This window comes from Diorhabda sublineata, chromosome 10, assembly GCF_026230105.1.
Source record: "Diorhabda sublineata isolate icDioSubl1.1 chromosome 10, icDioSubl1.1, whole genome shotgun sequence".
Taxonomy (NCBI): domain Eukaryota; kingdom Metazoa; phylum Arthropoda; class Insecta; order Coleoptera; family Chrysomelidae; genus Diorhabda; species Diorhabda sublineata.
Window position 1 is genome coordinate 4,081,424 of NC_079483.1, and position 19,874 is coordinate 4,101,297.

Here is a 19,874-nt window from a genome sequence, read left to right on the forward strand (position 1 = left end):
GGATGAGCGCAAGAAACCTGGAGTGAAGATTATTTTGAACCTACCATATTACTTTATAATATTTATTAAATATATACATGAATCAACTGAAATCACATTAAATCTTTATTTTCGTAAGGTAAAACAAATATTGTTGAAGTAGTAGTCCATATAAGCTGAAATCGTGAAGTGTCTTTGGAAATTTGCCATGATGAATAAAGTATCATATTTTGAAGACCTCTAATTTGACATGCAAAATTAATATAGTTTTTTCATATTATTAACATATTTAAAATAAAATCAAAAAATTTTCGGTTGGGCAATTAAAAACTAAAAATCTCAGAAACTAATTATACTAGAGTTTCAAGAAAAAAAGTATAATAAAAGTGGCTCGAAAAACAACTGAAAATTATTTTCAGAATGTTAGGTTCACTAGAGGGCGTATAAAATTTAAAAAGCATTTTTTTTTTAAATTTACTATTAACAAAATTAACATCAAAATACCGCAAGTCGATAACTTTTTTCTGTCCCGAGATATCTTAAGAAATATTTAAACAAGAATTTTTCCTCAAACGTCTATTAGGGTGGTTCTCCCAAGCAGGAATTGAAAATTCATGTTGGATAAAAAATTCTTTCATTGGACTGCCTGCAGTAAGTACTCGTAAGTAAACTGTTTTCATAATAATCTTATTATCGCTGCTAGATGGCGTTATGTAAATGTTATTACTAACAATAAAAACAAAATGTCTCTACATGAAATCAGTCGCTGACGGATAATGAAAGCTTGATGTTAAAAAAGGTTTTTTTTCTTAAATTTTATCTTTCGAGCACGAAAACTATGTTACAATTGAAATTCATCCGAGAAACAAAAATTTCTAAAATAGCTTCAAATTACGGGGCGACTTTAATTTTATTCTCGGCAGTGTAGGTACTGATACAGGCAAAATTATTACAGGGAACTACAACCGAGGAAGATCTTTTGAATTTGTGAACCTAGGCAAGAACAATTTACGAATATTAACAGGAATTTTGTCGAGACATTGCCGCCACAATTGATATATTAAGATTTAGCAAAAAACGCAACGTGTATATTCTGTTATATACGAAACCTCTATACACTTCCTGACTAAATATGAGAGACTACACCTGGGAGGGTATATATATATATATATATATATATATATATATATATATATATATATATATATATGGAAAAGGAGATTCTGAAAAATCAAATATCATTCATATCAGCCACGTAACACTAAAACTAGTTTAATCAAACATATGAAAAATAGAGTCCTCAAAATTTCTAATCCAATTTTTCATAAGAAAAAAACATTAAAATACTTCACAAACTTTTTTATGAAGAATTATCTTTTGAAACGAATTTTGTATAATTCATTGACATTGAATCATCATTTTCAAACGTCATTTCTAACATTTCTATTACATTTATTTATACACCTTCACCATATATAAAATCTAAACTTTCTGGAATCTTTAAACACAATATTAAAATAGCATACAGTCAATTACAATTTATTTTTACTAAAGTAAAAGATAAAACACCAATCAATAAATTGCCCAACATAGTATATGAAATAACTTGTTTAAATTGTGATAAAAAGTACATTGGTCAGTAGAAAGTATATGAAAGTATATAATATAAAAAACATTTTCATATGAGGAATATTAGATTTAAAAGTTGTTCAAAATTAATGAATTATGATAATATTGCTGTCGAGGAGAAGCCATTGACAATAGTGTAAACCGGTGAAACTACCGGTTTCTCAGACCTGTGTTTTTCTTGAAAGAGATGGCGAGATTGTTCCGGTCTAAGGGTTAATGCAAAAATCAAGAAAAAACGACATCATATGTCGATGACAAAAACCACTGTTTCAACAAGACGATACACCGATTTACAAGTCGATGGTTAAATTGAACGAATTACCTTTCGAAATGCTTCCCTATCCACCGTATAGTCCAGATCTGGCCCCCCAATGTTTATTGGCAATTCGCTGAGCTTAAAAAATGCTCGTCGAAAGAAATTCACCTCAAATGAAGAAGCAATTACTGAAACTAAAGCCTATTTTGAGACAAACCTTCTACTGGTATTAAGAAGTTAAAGAAGCGTTGGGATGATTGTATTGCTTTCCAAGAAGATTACATTGGGGAATAAAATCGATTTTTTGTGGGTTTCTTAGTTAGTCACACGACTTATTGAATGATGTGTTAGATTTGAACAAGTTGTGGTTGCTCATATACAATTAAAAAGATACGGAGTTGAGTAAATCAAAATAATTTTTTAGGAAATGTTTATTACATATAAGACACATTGCAGTACAAAAGCTAATATAGCTATTACTATGTACAAATATCGGTACGTGTGTGTGCTTTAAGCTAAAATGTTGGATTTTTGATAAGAAAAAAGTTCTACGCGGCACGAGTACTTCACTAAAATTATATATCGATTATACAGAGTTTGCGTAAGATTTATTTTTCATTACTTTACCCGCACACTGTATAAATATCTACATCATTTGCCCACATGATAAACTTGCTTTTAGTTGTAAATCGACGGATAAGATTCATGTACAACGTATATAACTAAATATTATATTTCAACATAGTTAGAACGTGGAAAAAGTGATAAAATTGTAATATAGGATGTACCAAACTTACGACAAAACCGACCTGAAGTATAAAAGCCCATCAATAACAAGATACATAAAAGCCCAAAGAGTAAGATGGTTGGGCCATACTAAAAGGATGCCGGGAAAAATATTTGCAAAAATGGCCATTGAAGAAGAGGAAGTACAAGGAGTGCAAGACCAAACATAGAATGGTTGGATGCAGTTTTGAAAGATATTGGAGAGGTAGAACCAAATTGGAGCGCAAAAGTACAGAATCGCAACCAGTGGAGAATTGTGAAAGTTTTATATCGATTATTAATTCATTTCGAACTTTTCAATTGTTTTATAGATTTGTCATTATCACAAGTCATGATTTCGATATGCAATTAACTTGTTGAAAGCTAACAACTATTAAGCCTCTAAGGTTACATGTATCAAACAATGATGGATTTGCTGGGTAGAATTGAGCTCTCTTGTTTTTTTAATCTTAGTTGAAGACATTATTACGCTTCGACAATAAGGTTCTGAATAAAATTTTTGCGTTATTCAAGAACTATATTTGATTTTTTTTTTGGTTACAATTATCAATTGCATTCACTTTGTTTTTTGGTTGACGTACTTAATCAAATAAATTGAAGTAATAATTCGACACAACTTTTCGTGATCGATTCTTCGAGCTATTTCTCGTTCTTGTTCTACTTCAGAATGACAATTTTCATGAGGAATTATCAATCTGACTGTTGCAAGGCTGTTAACAATGATTTCAATGATATTTTTTGTTTCCCCTTAAAGCCAACATGGATTTTGTATCGTTAACTTTCATAAAAAATGAAGTTTTTTGAAAATATTAGGAGCTCCTCAGTTTAAGAATTATATCTCTCTTTTCCGGATAGTAAACAAATGGATGAAGGAAACGTGAACAAGGAAAGCAAAAACATTATTCGGTACGAAGTGTGTAACTAGCACCCTCTAGGTAAAACAAAGATTAAATTGGATTATAAAAATGCATGATTTATAATAGTTAAGTTAATACTTGATATTTATGATGGTAAGTGCATCTACCAATTATCGTTTTGTAATCAAATTTATCTAGCACTAGTAATTATTTGCTGCACATGAAGCTTATCATTAGTTTTTTTTTATATTTATATATATACGAATTTTCATAAATATAATAAAATGCATAAATAAATAACTACTTATAAACTATTTGTTACAACTACTCCTATATCGTAAGCGAATATCACATATTGCGGAATTTTCTCGTAGTTAGGTCAATAAGTTCTTGGCCTCATTACAACTAGAGTGCGTTCGCAGAAATCTTTATGCACGCGTCAGTAACAATTCTCAACAAGCTTTACACAAAGTTTCAACTTGCTGCTTCGATCCATTTTATTATAGTAGAACTCGAATGACCACTTGAAATATATATCAAATTGAGTTTTTCGCTATTTTGAATAAAGAAGGATTAACCCAAACATATATCAAAAACAGATTAGAGGAAGGGGCTGACAGTGACTGTGACCATCATTATAAATAATTTTTCACTAAAGAAGGATTAACACCAACATAAATCTAAAACAGTTTGGAGGGAGGGGCTGACATTGACTTGTGTCCATCATGTTCAATAATGTTTGATTAAAGAAAGATTAACACCAACATAAATCTGAAACATATTGGAGGGAGGGGCTCACAGTGACTTGTGTCCATCATTTTCAACAAATAAATTTATCACGCTGGGAACGAGAATCATTAGAAAATGAAACACGTGTGATGAAGATTAATGTTTTACTGTTTACTCCTTTATTTTCGCGATTAAGGTTATTTTTTCTATAGTTTATAACAAAAGTGCGATTGAAAAATGCCAATTTATTTCACTAAGTTTGTTATTAAAACATTGTAGTATAACGAATTTTATACATTAAAAATAAATATTTGATTTTATGCCATTATTTTATTATATATTAACAGTATATGAATAATTCATCTACTTTTTGGTTTTTTGTAAAAGGTGAAAAAAATGCTCTACGCACAAGTACTCGTTTAAGTACTAAAGGCGCGAGTGCTCACGGGTTAATTTAATTTCAAGATAGTGATTCGAAGAAAAGCGAAAACATATTTTATTTAATTTAATGCTATTTTCTTCTTCATATTTTTTGTTAATTCCATTTTTTGTTGATTCTAGTTTATATTTTTATTTCATTTATAAACTAATAGCTAAATGGAATAGTTATATACTCCAAAAAAGGTAAGAAGGTGAACTCTTGGAAGGGCTTTTAATGAACCCACAAGAGCACTTTTGTTTGTAGCGGTGGTTTAAATATTAACCGTAACTGGATTATGAGCTTCGAGAAAAGGGGGGTAAAAAATTGAAACAGACATTTGCTGTCTCACTTAGAGGCGCTAACAATATAGGAATATTACATACAGTCAAATAAATCTATCTTTATCCTGACGTCACTAACAGTAAACATATTTTGGGATAAATTATAATGTTCTCTAAAGCGGCTTCGGGCATTTAAATCGGTTATGTTCAACGTTGCCGCAATTATTTCTTTTCCGTTTCGTTCTCATGAGATGCAATGTTGCATTTTGACATGACGGTTTCCTGTACTAAAAAAGGAAAATGGTCAACGAAGCTGAAGAGACCTCCCTGAACTCTTGATGAACTAAATATGATCTGAGATGAGTGAATTTTATATATTCATTTCAATTATATTTTGGGATAAATTGTACAGTCCTAAAACTTAACTCTCCTCATAGCAGCTATGTTACTTGGAGATCATTAACACCAGATCATACAAATATGAAATAACAGTTTTTGTAAAATTCGTTAATTTTGAAAAATTTCATCTTCAAATGAATGTTGTGTAGCCCGCAATATTTTGATTATGTGTTTTCCTATGAATTTGAGTCAAGTGAGTTTCAATATTTATTTTAGCAATTTATTATTTTCATCGGTTTCTTTGGGGCTTTTTGAGCAGTTAAGAGCTAAGCACAAAGTTGAGAAAATACAGAACAGGAATTAGACCAGTGGATCCAAAAACCATGTGCCTATCAAGGAAGGAAGAAGATGGTCTTCAAATATTGGAGAGAAAAACCTTAAGGGAGTACTGAAACTGGTGGAGGACAACTGAGCTTAATGAATCACGATTAGGGGAAGAAAGAAGTAAGACGGGGTAGCGAGGTAAGATAGGGAATTACTTGTTTGAGCACAATTGAAAGGAGAGTAACAAGCTTGGAAAAAATGGTGCTTAGACATTCCAAAAATATTCTATGATAAGATACTCAAATAGCCACTTCGTTTTGAAAAAGTTTCGTGTTTTTGTTGAGTGTGACGTCAGGGTAAAGTTCGATGGAGTGCACATGTACAATTTGAAAACTAAATTTTCTTTTGGTGCTAAAAAATAAAAAATATAATTGGCTCACTGGGTTATATCTTAGGTATAAAAAAATATTTGGCTAGAAACGTACAATACTGGTCAATACTAAATAAAAAAAAGGTAACAATTCTTATTGTTAAACAATAATAACAATGTTAGACTGAAAATTTCCTATAATCTAAAACATCGACATTTGCTGAGACCTTGGTAGAAAGGAAAAATATTGACAGATACATCAAATAATTCCTTTTTGATGTGGACATTCTCCAACCTGAAACGAAATAGATTATTAGATAACTAGTTATGGCAATATAAGGTGTAATATAAGTTTTCTGGGTGTATTGTACACTATACTTCCCCTTCGACCTACATAAATTATTTCGAATTAGTACAGAGAGTTGTGCACTTCATAATAGTAAATTACCCTTATCCTACTATCTGTAACATACTATCGTCGATGTTGCAGGTTTTCTGCGGTTTCCCTGCAACCTGGTGAACCAGTTTACCAGCAAAATGTCCAATGATAACGCAGCTTCAGCTGGGACACTTCATTTTTGAATTATTTCATTATACATATTTTCAAATTTGTATATTTTCAAGTTTTCTGTAATATTTTGTATTTTATAACCTAAATTTTTTTGTATCCTTTATTTATATTTGTTTTTAAATTTTTATTTTCTAATAATTATTATATTTTTGTTTCATAAGTTTTTTGTGTGTATTCTGACGTTTTCAATTTTTGGTTACTTTTAAATTCTTCAATTTCATAGAAATGTATAGAAAATAAGTGAATAATAGTGATTTACCAGATAACAATTTTTCAAAAAAAAAAATAAATATATAAATAAATATATATATAAATTTTTGTTTGTGCAAAATATAGAAGATAAACTTTTCCCAACTATATAAAATTTTTTGGGAGACTACATGTTCTAATATATTTGAACTTATATTTTTTAAATTTTTTGTATTGTTATATTTTTTAATCTATTTTTAGTATTCAAGTTTTTTAAATTTTTGTTCCAAATTTTGTTATCTTTCTTATACTATCATATTTTTGAATGTTTTCATATTTTGAATTATTTGTATTTTTATTTTTTATATATATTTTTTAATTCATATAAACATTTTTTAAATTCTCTTGATTTCTTTGATTAGTTCCAGTGGTGCCTGCCGTATGGAAATGACTGTGGATATTGATCTTGAACTTCTGTCTAGACAGGACCAAATCCCCAGCTGCAGTGCCAGCTTTCTTTGTAAAAATAACAGCCTGGGTTTTTGCTGCATTAAACACAATCAGATTGCTTCCATCCCATTCCAGAATGTTTCCAAAATTGGTACCACTGGTGGTGATTTGTTACTGCCTACGAATTTGGGTGTTAACCAAGTTTATTGGGGCACACCAGCGTTGATATCAAATTTTTCAGAGGTGTGACCTGAATGAATTTGAGAAAGCTACTAAGCCAGCTGATAAGTCAAGACGACAAACCATATGATCTTCATTAATTTAGATGGTTGTTATGCCAAATCTTGTCAAAAGCCTCTCATACGTCAAGTCCGATTGCTCTGGATTCCCCATATTTCTGTAAAGCTTCAGTCCATACGTTGGTGGTATAGACCAGGAGGTCCCCGATCGACCTATATATCTATGTATACAGAAGCTGTATTGATGGTCGCTGACTCAAGATATTTCCAGATTTGCTGGTTAGGTTAGGTTTACGATTTTCTCTATGACCTTGGCAATGGCTGGACTAAAGCAATCGTAGTTACTGGAAACAGTCTTTTTCTCTTTTTTTTTGGTGTGGATTGAACCCTAGCAATTTTCCAATCTTTAGGGGAAAAGACCTCTTTTATATGAGAGAGCGAATTTGTTAGTTCAGCTGCGCAATTCTTTAAAACGATGGTATTCCATCTGGCTCAGTTGCTTTATTGCTGTTTAAGTCTTTGAGAAGTTTTGCCACATCTCGGTGTCGAAATTTCTGACATAGATGTACCAATTCTAGAAAGGCTGGGTGGTAGTTTTCCCCGCGAATCAAGAGTTAAATTTGAAGCAATCATGTGGTCACTGCGATTGACTCATCTTCTCCAGTCAACTGTCACAAAAGTCTTAGCTGACTGCTTTTCTTACAGAGCGGAAAGACCTTGATCCATTTGGGTAGTTTTAAAGTTGGTGTTCTACTCTCTCATTATATCGTTCTTTGCAAGCTTCTATGGTCTGCTTACTGATATATCTCAATACAATAACGTGCAGTTTTAATCGAACCATGGATTGTTGTCGACAAAGTCCTTGAAGGAAAGAGGGATATAGGCTTCCACACTTGTCAATATTACTTGTAAAATCTCGTTGGCACACACTGAAATATCACTGGAATTGAAGCTAAATAGTTTTGATTTTAGTTCTCTTCCGTATGTCAATTAGTTTTTAAAATAGTCGAAAAATTTGACGTTTATCCTAATATTTTAATAAAGGTCGAAATAAGTCAAAACTCAAATTTTTTAGCCGTTTCAAAAACTAACTTCCAATTATAGGAGACCTAAAATCAAGACGAAATTAAAGAAATTTATATAAAACATCAATAACTTGTTAATTGGTTAAATAATTTACTACAGATATTACCTGTTTATAATAGCTACTCATCACCGGATCCAATACAACAGGAAATCCTATTATCCGACTGCTTTTTTCTCAAATCCACAGTATCGTTAACAACCGCATCAATTTTGTCTGCTCTCGATTCCAGTTTCAGCCAATGTTGAACTGCCATTTTGAAAGCTTCTTGTACATTATTCGCAGTTTTCGCTGATGTCTCTATAAATGATGTTATCGAATTTTCGTTACACCATGTTTCAAGTTCTAATTGAGATACTTCCCTTTCTTCGGCAGATACGTCAGACTAGAAAAGTAATATTTCAATATTTGCAACGATATTCTATTACATGAGATCCAATAGAATAGACTTTACCCTTATATTTATAGTTGACCCTAACAAGGTCGGAATATGTATAGACCCAAAAAGTCTTTGTCTGTGTTAGTTTATCCTCAGTCATGAAACTGTGTATATTAAAATCAAATAAATTTTTTTAAATTCATATTTCTCTTAGAACTATATGGAAAATGGCACAATTTCCTCACAATAAATAGCTATAACTTTACGACTTTTTGAAAAATAATATATGGTGTGTAGAGTATCCCAGCATGAGCCCAGTTTCCCCAATTTCTATTAGAAGCTGTCGGTAATATTTTTCTAAAAATTTTAATACGGGATATATGGTTGTTTACTACAGGGTCTGTTCGGAAAATAGTAGAACTCATATTTTTTTTTTAATATTCATTAGAATAGTACAAACGATTAGAATTTTTCAAAGTAGCACCTTCCTTCATCTACACACTGCTACCAAAGCGTTTTCTAGTTTTTGTACTCCTCCAGGAATTCTTGAACCAGAATGTAGTTCAGCTCCTGATTCACGGCCTGTTAGACCGCCTCAACCTAACTGTAATCCTTCCCTTTGAACGTCGATTATATTCTCGGAAGTAGAAAAAGTCTGGTGGGGCCAAGACTGGATTTTATGAGGGATGAGACAGCGTTGCGATATTGTGCTGGGCAAGATACTTCTAAAAAACTGCATTAATTGTTTATCCGAGTGGTACCAAATCTTTGTAGATCACACCATGTTGATTAAAAAAACAGTCAATATGAACTTTTGCTTGGAGTTGCAAAATTCTTACCTTCTTGGGGCGTATGGAAAGAGTGTGCCATTCTGAGCTCTGCCACTTGTTCTCTGGATTGTATTTGAACATCCACGTCTCATCATTGGTCGCCACATTGTTGAAGTCTTCATTCACACGATAAAGAAGATCCCAGCAGTTCGCTTTCCAGTAGGCCTTTTGCTTCCTTGACAACACTCGCAGCACCAATTTTTCATGGCTAAGTTTTCTGTCACGATCTCAAAAAGTTGCATTTGAGAAATACAAATCATTCTGATTCGATCACTGTTCAATAAATTTTCCACTGGCGACACCTTTTCATTAGTCTTGGTGATCGAAGGGTATTCAGGGCGGTCATCGTTTTTCAATTTTTCTCTACCATCTCGGTAAAGGTTGTGTCACTCAAAACCATCCGATCTAGCCAATGCAGCATCACCATAATCATGTCGTGGGTCTCGTTGCTAATGGAAAAGACTAATATACTTTGGATCTACCAAGGGTTTATATTTGATGTTCATTTTACATACTCATTTTGAATAGGCCATTATTTTCTTACAGAATGATTTCTAGTCCTGCTATCTCACAGACAAAGGTAAATTCACCTCGTAAACCAATAACTTTGAGGTTACAGCACACTTTCTATTGATGTTTCAGATACTTTAATAATTTCATCAAGGTACATATTGATTCGTAGCTCTCTTCACAATTTACTGCATATCCTACTAGTATATACAGTTTCTTGTTCCCATTGTGCAAGAAAACAGCTTTTAGACTGAAGTTCAAGGAATCTACAAATAAGCTTCTTTGTGTTTTATTGTAGTTTTGATTCTTCCCAAGAAAATGAAACAAATGGATATGAACACTCAATAAGAAGTACTATTCACAAGTTTAATACAATTTGCTTGAAACAGTCTGGAATTCTATGAAAACCGTTTAGGCTTTTGTACCATTCATACATTTTAAGCCAAAAAATACTGCAAATACTACTCAGATTCAATTTCCAACAGTAAATAACACTTTGTGACTTTTGCCAAAAATAAAGAGCCTCAAAGGGTTATTGTTTAGAAGCATAGATGACTTTGGAAGTGTTAAAGACTATCTCAAAGAGTTTCTAAAAGTGGTTTAGTAGCAAAGATGGCGAATATGGGGAGTACATTGACTAAGTCGAATGCTAGAACATTAACTTTGAAAAAAAATTATTTAAAATTTTCGTTATTTTTTCAACACACTAGTATTGAGAAAAAACAAAGTTATCATAAGGTACACAACTTTCGAGATAGACAGAATATTTTTTTCAAAAATTTACAAAAATAATGAAACGAAATGTCAAATGTCGTTCTCATACATATGTTGTTACCATTTTTATGTTTCCAAATCGTCCAGATTTTAGGTCTCTTCTGATTTAAAATTAGTTTTTTTTTCAATATTTTTGAGGGCATGTAAAAATTTTGACGCTTGGTCTGTCTTCAAAAATATAAAGAGAAACTAACTATGTGGAAACATAAAAATTGTAACAACATATGTATAAGAACGACATTGACATTTCGTTTCATTATTTTTGTAAATTTTTGAAAAAAAATATAGGGTACGGTTCTGACTAACTCGAAAGTTGTGTAACTCATTTATTCAAATGACAATTTTATTTTTTCTCAATACCAGTGTGTTGAAAAAATAACGAAAATTAGTTTTTCTAAAAAAAAATAATTTAATAATAAAAAATTAGAAAAATTTATCATTATAATGTGATCAAATATTTCCTCATACATTAAGACGAAATGATATAACAATCAGAAAATGACGATTTCAGAATGCTTGTCAAGTTACTTCTGGGATACTTTTGAAAGAAAAAGTAAACAAGTTAAATTTATAATGAAACTTACCTTATTTCCTACTACTATAAATGGAAATTGAACGTTTTCCTTTATATCAGCATAATATAAAAATTCATTTTTCCACATTTGTAAATTTCTATAACTGCATTTATCATCTATAGCGTAAGTCAACAAACATATATCACTACCTCTATAAAAAGGAGTTCTCAATGTTTTGAATCGTTCTTGTCCAGCAGTATCCCAAATCTAAAGCATATAAATGGATATATAAGCAAAGAGGATGGTTCCAGAACTACCCGGCCAGACCTAGAGATGGCCTCTGTATTAGAAATTACACAATCTATACAGTATATGTTTAAAATTTGAAGACGCCACGTTGTTTAGTATTTGTTTGGCAGCAATTAAAACATTGAAAAAGGTCATCGTTATGTGATACAATACTTTTATTTAAAAGGCCTTAGCCCAACCTATATAAAAGTTGAACTAGATTCTACTCTGGGTGAGACTGCTCCTTCTTTATCAACAGTAAAATATTGGGTAGCAAGGCCGTACGACCTGTGAAGACCAGCAACGCAGTGGAGGACCAAATGAGAAGACGACCCCACAAATGTTAAAGAAAATTCACAAACCGATACTGGATGATCGTCGACTGGACATGAGAAAGCTGTACGCAAGATAGGTGCCGCGTTTACTCACAATGGAACAAAACAGCGTCGTGAAGATGTTTCCATCGAATGTTTAGCAATTTTTAATAGAAATAAAGCCAGATTTTCGCCCCGGAGCAAAAGAACAATCAAAACAATAGACTGAAAAGGGAGAACCGACTACAAAGAAGGTAAAGTCCTTTCCATCTGCAGGTCATGGCATCGGTTTTTTGGGATGCGCGTGGTATAATTTTCATTGACTAACTTGAACAACTATCAAACGCGAGTATTATGCAAACTTATTGAAAAGTTAGAGCGAAGAAATCGAGCAAAAACGGTCGCATTTGCTACCTCATCTACCCTATTGGCCAGATTTAGCCCCCTCGGATTATTTTCTGTTCCCAGACTTGAAAAATGGCTCGGTGGTCACATATTTTCCAACAATAAAGAGGTGATTTTAAGGAGCTTGTAGATTATTATAAAAAGGATATAAAACTTATTGAATACCGCTGGGTAGAATAAATAATTTTTTTTTCTAAAATTTTTGTTTTCATTATTGGGCCAGGTACTTCTGAGACCATCCTCGTATATAAAAATATATTAAAAGTACAAGGTCTATCAAAGGAGAAAGATCAGAAGGTAAAAACTGAGCTAATCTAATCTATTTATAATAAAATGTCAAATTAGTAATCGGGGATTTAAATGCTAAGGTCGGTATTGAGGATATCTACAGAAAAACCACAGTGGGAAAAAGCAAGCATTACTTAAGTAATGAAAATGGTAAAATGTCCATCTATAGCAAAATCTGAATCTCTTAGGATGACAGAATAAAAAACCAAATCGACCATGTACTAATGGAAAAGAAGCATTCAAAATTAATAACAGATGTCAGAAACTACAGAGAAGCGGAGGCGGACTCAGCCCATATATTGCTAGTAATATAACTAAAAGATGAAATACTAAAGAACAGAGAAAAACCTTAGTATCTAGTAAAATATGATATAATAAAGGCATTAAAGCATGAAGATGTGAAAAAATTCGAAAATGCTGTGACCACAAATCTGAAAAACAAACAAATATGGAAGGGTATTGAGATGGAGTGGACATATATCCATAGAGATATTACCAATAGAGTAGGCATGCCAACAAGTGAGAGCGTCTTGCGAATGAAAAGAGAAAGAATCATTTATGTATGTCTATCTCTTTCTTTTGTTGCGAACTGCACATGATTCAACGGGCAATGGTAAAGTGCGTATGTAACCTGTATGTCTGTAAATAAATATTATATTTACCCAATGTAAATAATGTGATAAAGATTATTAAACATTTGTTGTAGAATATGCCTTACTACTATGTTCTTTGCAAAAAAGAGCCAATACCTGGAGATAAACGTCGCAGTTTTCATAAGTAAGTCCGTATAAGTAATTCAAGAAGTAGTTAGCAAAAATGTTGTTTTGATTGTATGCACAATACTAAAAAAGAAGTGTTATAAAAATGAGTACTATCTAGACAGGAATGGATGGCTTTTGCTGGACTAAGTTCTATAACCAAGTATACAAAACTCTGCAGTGATCATTTTGATACGAATGCCTATGAAGACTCTAATGAAAGTAAAATTAAGGGATCCTTATGGAAAACTGTGGTCCCTTTCAGATTTGTATCAACAGATAAAGTTCAAAGTGTTAGCTACCCAGTCACAAAAGATGAAACAACTGAATTTGCTAAAACAGTGATGTGTCAGTAATGTTTCTGTAAATACCGTAGTTAATTTGCTACCCTCTATCAACAATGATTTGCCTGCCAATACTAGTAAAGCATTTGGTGAAAATAAGCAAGATTTTTGTGAACCTGTCAGTTATCTTATATCAAACTCATCTGTGGCTGTAGAGTTGGGTACGAGCAGTAATCTGTCAAAAAGCCATTGCGACAACATTTCAAGTAATAATTCTTTAGCTCAAGTGTTGCAAGGCCAAATCACACAGCAAACTGTGTTTAGTAATACACAGTTTAATGATAATCGTACAAATCTAAAAAGGTTAATTCTATGCTCATAATTATATTGTTATCATATATAGATACATTTATTTATTTTGCACTTATTTTTTTTTTTTAGAAATTGCTACTTTGCATTGTCACAGATATTTCTCCCAGCAAAAGATGTATGCACATAACGGAGCAAGTGATTTGAAAACCATTTGCAAAAAATCTCAACCAAATTTACCTGATACCACTATGAAATGTTAAGCTTACAAAATTTCTTATTAAATAGCTTCTCATGAGTATATGTATTCATACGTTTACTTTTTGTTCCAGATATTTGTCAAATTGACTCTCTTCATTCTTACTTGAAATCATCACCAGCTAAAGTAAATTCTGATAAATATAACTTAACATTTTAGGTACCTATATTCTTTGAACTATCTATTTCTAAATAAATAAATAACTTTATCTAAAAATATTTTCTTTAAAGTTTTTTTTATTGACTACTTATTATTTAACCTAAATAAAACGACGTCCCTTTTGAGTCAAAGAGTAAATGGTAACAGTAAGTATAGGACAATTTGCATTTGTTTATTAAAAAAATTAATACCAAAAAAAAATAAAAATCTTGATTACTAATAACTAATTTATGTCAACAAACTTAGTACTAACTACCAAATAACCTTGCATAGAATTTTGAAGATATTCTTTTTTTTGTACTATTTTTTCACTAAGGTATCTACCACTGGTATTGTTACCTTAAATTGAATTAATAACAAACAATAATTCTATAAATTATACTAACCTGCAAAGTGTAAGTTTCCCCGTCAATCTCTATATCTTTATTCAAAAATTCTACCCCAATTGTATGAAATGAATGTTCATCAAATTGATTGGATACGAATCTATTCATTAAACAACTTTTTCCAACATTTCCGTCCCCCAAAATTACCACTTTTAAGAGAGTATTTTTATTGTTCGACCTCATGACAAAAGTTACCCTTTAAAGTCAATATTAGTATAAGTCATCGCATGATTATTTTTATCAATGTGTGATGTAAATCCCTGAAAATACAAGAGTAGTGATTAACACATTTTTGAATATGTGCATGACTCACGTTGTATTTTACACTTGAATAAAAATATGTACAAACATCTATTTTACCTGCTAGTACATAATTATCTACTTTTATATTTATTTAAGTAATATCCTAAGGAAATCCTATCATAAATTACTAGAAATCTAAATTTAATTAGACCTAAAATACTGTAACCTCGCAACTATTGTTGAGTGACAGAACTTGCGACATAAAATAGAAATCCTTGAAATTTGAAATAGAGAAAGTGGACATATGTTAAAAAGAGAAAACTAGAGGTAGTTGGCAAATCATGACAACTTATTGTGACCTTGTCGAAGGCATGTTTAAACTAATAATAAAAGGGAGTAGCTAAAAGAAGTAGAATTGACACTGTTACTTTATTAAATCATCAATAGATGGCAGAAAGATATTTCAATAAAGATTTCTATCTAAATAAGTATTATTAACAGATTCTACTTTCTTCATATAATTAGGAAGATTCAGTTTGAAATATAAGATCATAGTTTCGTAATTTAGAGTTGACACCCAAAAAATATAATAATACTGTCATTTTGGTTGCATAACTATTAGATAAGTACATGAATCTATAATAGTTTTAAGTAAAATTCACTCTGTTTAGGTAATTGTAAACAATGTTTTTGTTAGGTATGAGTTTAATAAAACAATAGCCACATTTTAATTACAAGTTAAGTTATGTAAAGCAGTTTAACGTTTACCTTTCACTTATTTGAAGGTCCCGCTAACAACTTTTACAGTTACATTTAACTTTGACAGGTGTCACCACCTTAGTCATATTAATTTCCATTGTTTTTACAGACACATTTGATTGTGAATGTGAACGGAGGTACTTTTTTATTTTCTTTTCAATTATCAACTAAATTGATACATTTCAAGTTGAGTGATTCAAATGTAGGTTAAATAAAACGTGGTAATAGTGAAATACTGTTAGTTAAAGGTGAAAAATCTTTTTTTCTAAACTATATGTGTTCATGAAGGTTGTGTTATATACCTGAGTAAAGGAGTAAAGTCAATAAACTCTAACGAGGAGTGCCATGAAATGTTATTTGAGAAAGTGAAAATAGACAATACTTAGCTGTATTACTTCATTCATAAATATTTGTTGAAAAGCCTGAAAGAAGTGAGCTGCTCATGAAAAAATATTGAAAGGAATGTCGAAAACTGTGAAAAACGGTAAGTTGTATTAAAAGTAATATTTTCTGACTTAATTTAGTATGAAATTCAAACTTTATGCAAGCATTTTGTATCGGAATGTTAGTTTTGAATATTAATTAGAAATAAAAGGTATTTTTCTGTATTTGTGTCCAAGGTGAACATAAGTGAGTACAGTCATTCACCTAATATTTCTGTCTCGCTCTTCCACTCGCTTCGACAGTTAAAAAATTATATGACATGACTCGGTGTTGTCAAATTTCCTTCATAATATTCCAGAAAGTTTATTACAAAATTTTAATTCCTATTTAAATTATAGAATAGATAAGAAAGATAAACTTTTTAATTTGCAAGATTTAGTCTGAATATCATTTTATTTATGAAGGCTGGAATTCCGAAAACGGGAACCCTCAAAATCACCTGCAATTTCGTACATACACTCAAATATACGTGACATAAGTTTATCTCAAAGGATTTTTGGCGTCCCTTCCCCGGGAAGGGGATAAAAAAATGTTTTATAATTTATTTATAGTTTTGAAAAATATATACAATGCGGTCCATATGTATGGAATAAATTCCATTTTAGCATTATTATGTACTATGTGAAAAAAAATCGAAACAGGTCGATTTTTATCATTAAACTGACAATTTACAATATGAAAATATCCCCCTCCAGCAGTCCCTCCGAATTATGAGCACCCCCTCGAAAATTTTTAATAAGAAAGGGGGTCGTGTAGCACCTTGTTCTCTGTTTAGCGATAGAAATTTTTTAAATTTGTTGCAATCAATTTTTTACATAATCTGACAAGACAAAAGTTGCTGTCGTTGTTTTATATTAAAACTTTTCTTTCAGCACACATTCTTGAACCACCCTGACAAGTCTTGCTGAATGCAGGGTTATATTTTACTCGATTAGTTACAGAACTATCGTTGTTCGATTTAATACAAAAAAAGTCAGTCAAGCACCTCGCCTCACCCTTCAGGGGTATTTTCATTCGATAAATTTATCGTGTTCGTTGTATAGAATCGTGAGCAGCTCGCTCTTGTTGAAATACAACACTTGAATGGATCAATAATAACTTTAATTTCTTTATAATATTGCTTACTTGCTAGGATCCACATGGTTTTGACTCTGTACCATCTTTTCTTCTCATGTTCACAGCCCAATCCTTTGTAATCAACACCAAATTTTCCGCCGTCTGATTTCTATCTTATTGATACTTTTTATCAATGGAAATGGTATTTTTTGGTATGTTTAAATCTATAATTTCATTAATATTCTCGTCAGTATTACAACCAAATCATGACATTTTGAAATATTGAATATTTAAATCGTCAAAATCGAAATAAATCGATATTTATCTATGGGTTAGAGTATAAAATGGACCACTGCGGCACCATTAGGTCGCATCCAACCAAATTGAACGCAATTTGAGGCTGTATGCCCGATGCCTCAATGAAATCGTTCAGGTCGAACAGGTCTGACTGCTGCAGTACAACACCGTGAATTGGATCGATTTTTTCTCCTCTAACCGGTTTATTCTTGTGGAAATAACAAATATTGCTTTTTGAAACGCGATTAAATCGAAAACTATGAGGAATCTGAGAAAAAGTGCCGAAGTTAAAACTGCAGAGCGCAAAATTCTCCGTAAATTGGTTCCTAGGCATTTTTTCCTAGCCTCAAAATTTTCAACAATATATGTGTTCAAGTACTCCAAAACATTTTGATTCGCGAATAACTCGAAAACTACGAGGAATTCGAAAAAAAGTGCTGGAACAAAAAAATGTACAACACTAACTTCTCTAAAGATTGGTCTTCAAACATTTTTTCTAACCTCAAAATGTTCACCGTAAAATGGGTTTATACACTCAAAAAGATTTGGAATCGCGGATAACTCGAAAATTATTAGGATTTCGACACAAATTGCCGGAACAAAAAATGTGGAGCACAATTTTCTGTACAAAAAAGGATTCACATCTTTGTGAAAGAATTGAGATGAACGATTTTATTTTCCACTTGGCAACGCTGTATTAGTGACAGGTATAGCGAGTATATAACACACAACTTGAAGGTCGCGCCTCAGGTCACGTGAAGTGCCAGGGCCGGACCAAGGACGTTCAAACACCTTTCTAGTAGCTTTTATGTTAGAAAACGTATCAGATTTTTGTATTATGCAAGTTGTTTACGGTATCCGTTAATAAATTCCACCCATGAATGCGCGATATGTAATTTTTGTGTGTTTTGTTTTATCACAGAAATTGAACAATTATAATATTTCCTTATTTTGAAAGGGTAAGTTCATTTGTGGTATACATCAACAAGGTAAAAAAGAAGGAATTTATTTATATTTATTCTAGTATATAAAGTATCGATTCATTTTAATTAAAAATATACTAAAAGGTATTTTTTTTCGTTGTTATCAAGATTTTTTTCATTAGATTTCTTAATAATTTTCCTGCTTGTCTTTACCTATCTTGTAATCAACATTAATTTCTTTTATTTGGTTTCTTATTTATTTCAACTTTCCATTTCTACTCTAGAAAGCAAACTTTTTATCTTTACGCTTAGGCATTTATAATTCTTTTGTCTATAAACAATTTCAATACTAGGTCAAGTTAATGTCAAAATCAGCTGATTTTGTACCTTGTACCGTAAACAACTTTTCATTCACCAAACTTATGGTGAATGAAAAATGTTGAAAGTTATTTCGGTATTATTGGAATTAATTTTTGAAAATGTTGTTTTGTTGTATTGTGAAATGTGGTAGCAATAATGTAAAAAATAACATTCTTGTATATTATCTGTTTGCAGTTGTGAATTATAAAAATAAAAAGAACTTAAATGAACTTTACGCAGCGAGAAGAGAAAAAATAAAACACAAAGAAACGCCTCATAAGCTTTCTCGAAAGTAAGCAAAATTACAGGATTATAAATGACTGCTCACACCAGAAGGACTAGAATGATTAGTAAAAAGTCAAGTCTTAAGAGTTTCAATTTTTATAATCCTCAATTTATGCTGGACCTTTGATTTCTGAGAAAAAATAATTGATTCCCAGTTTGTTATCGTATTATTTAATTCTGCGGGAAATCTAAATGAGTATTTGTTCGAATAAAAAAATATTTGTCACCTAACAGTTCTGTTTGTCATAAGTATGGAGAAGTTTCAATAATCACACCCTATAGTGAGCAGGGGTATTAGATAATTGTACTATTTAGCTAATTTCTTATAAAATGTTTCCAATCCCTTCTATCTTGCGCCAAATTTTTCGCTTCGACCCATGACGTTTTATTAGGAATTTTTTTAAAGGAAAGAAAAGTTGGAAAAAAAATAAACCATTAAGAGGTCAGAGGGGGTGTCTGAAAATTTGAAACTTTGTTAATTTCCGCGTAGAAATCAATCTACATGGAATCAACATAGAACATAGAATAAGTTTTGATCTTTTTTA

At 31.4% G+C, this 19,874-nt stretch overlaps 2 protein-coding genes across 3 annotated transcripts in view; one reads left to right on the plus strand and one right to left on the minus strand.

The window, feature by feature from the left end:
- Positions 1–1,462: 1,462 nt before the first annotated feature.
- On the minus strand, positions 1,463–15,493 carry LOC130449744 (ras-related protein Rab-9A). 2 transcript variants are annotated; one of them, XM_056787730.1, is made up of 5 exons: positions 15,323–15,493; positions 14,963–15,222; positions 11,582–11,779; positions 8,613–8,889; positions 1,463–6,266 (listed from the first exon to the last, which is right to left on the minus strand). In XM_056787730.1, exons 2-4 carry the CDS (start codon positions 15,143–15,145, stop codon positions 8,626–8,628), a joined length of 645 nt encoding a protein of 214 aa, XP_056643708.1. In that variant the 5' UTR covers positions 15,146–15,222; positions 15,323–15,493; the 3' UTR covers positions 1,463–6,266; positions 8,613–8,625. The 2 variants fall into 2 exon arrangements, with proteins under 2 accessions (XP_056643708.1, XP_056643710.1); XM_056787732.1 differs by having other exon boundaries at positions 15,276–15,453.
- Positions 15,494–16,063: 570 nt separating this feature from the next.
- LOC130449709 (nuclear hormone receptor FTZ-F1 beta) overlaps positions 16,064–19,874 on the plus strand; it is a 56,565-nt gene continuing 52,754 nt past the window's right edge. Inside the window, exon 1 of the mRNA XM_056787673.1 lies at positions 16,064–16,448. The gene's annotated coding sequence lies outside the window, so the exon portion shown is untranslated. The remainder of the gene's footprint in view (positions 16,449–19,874) is intronic.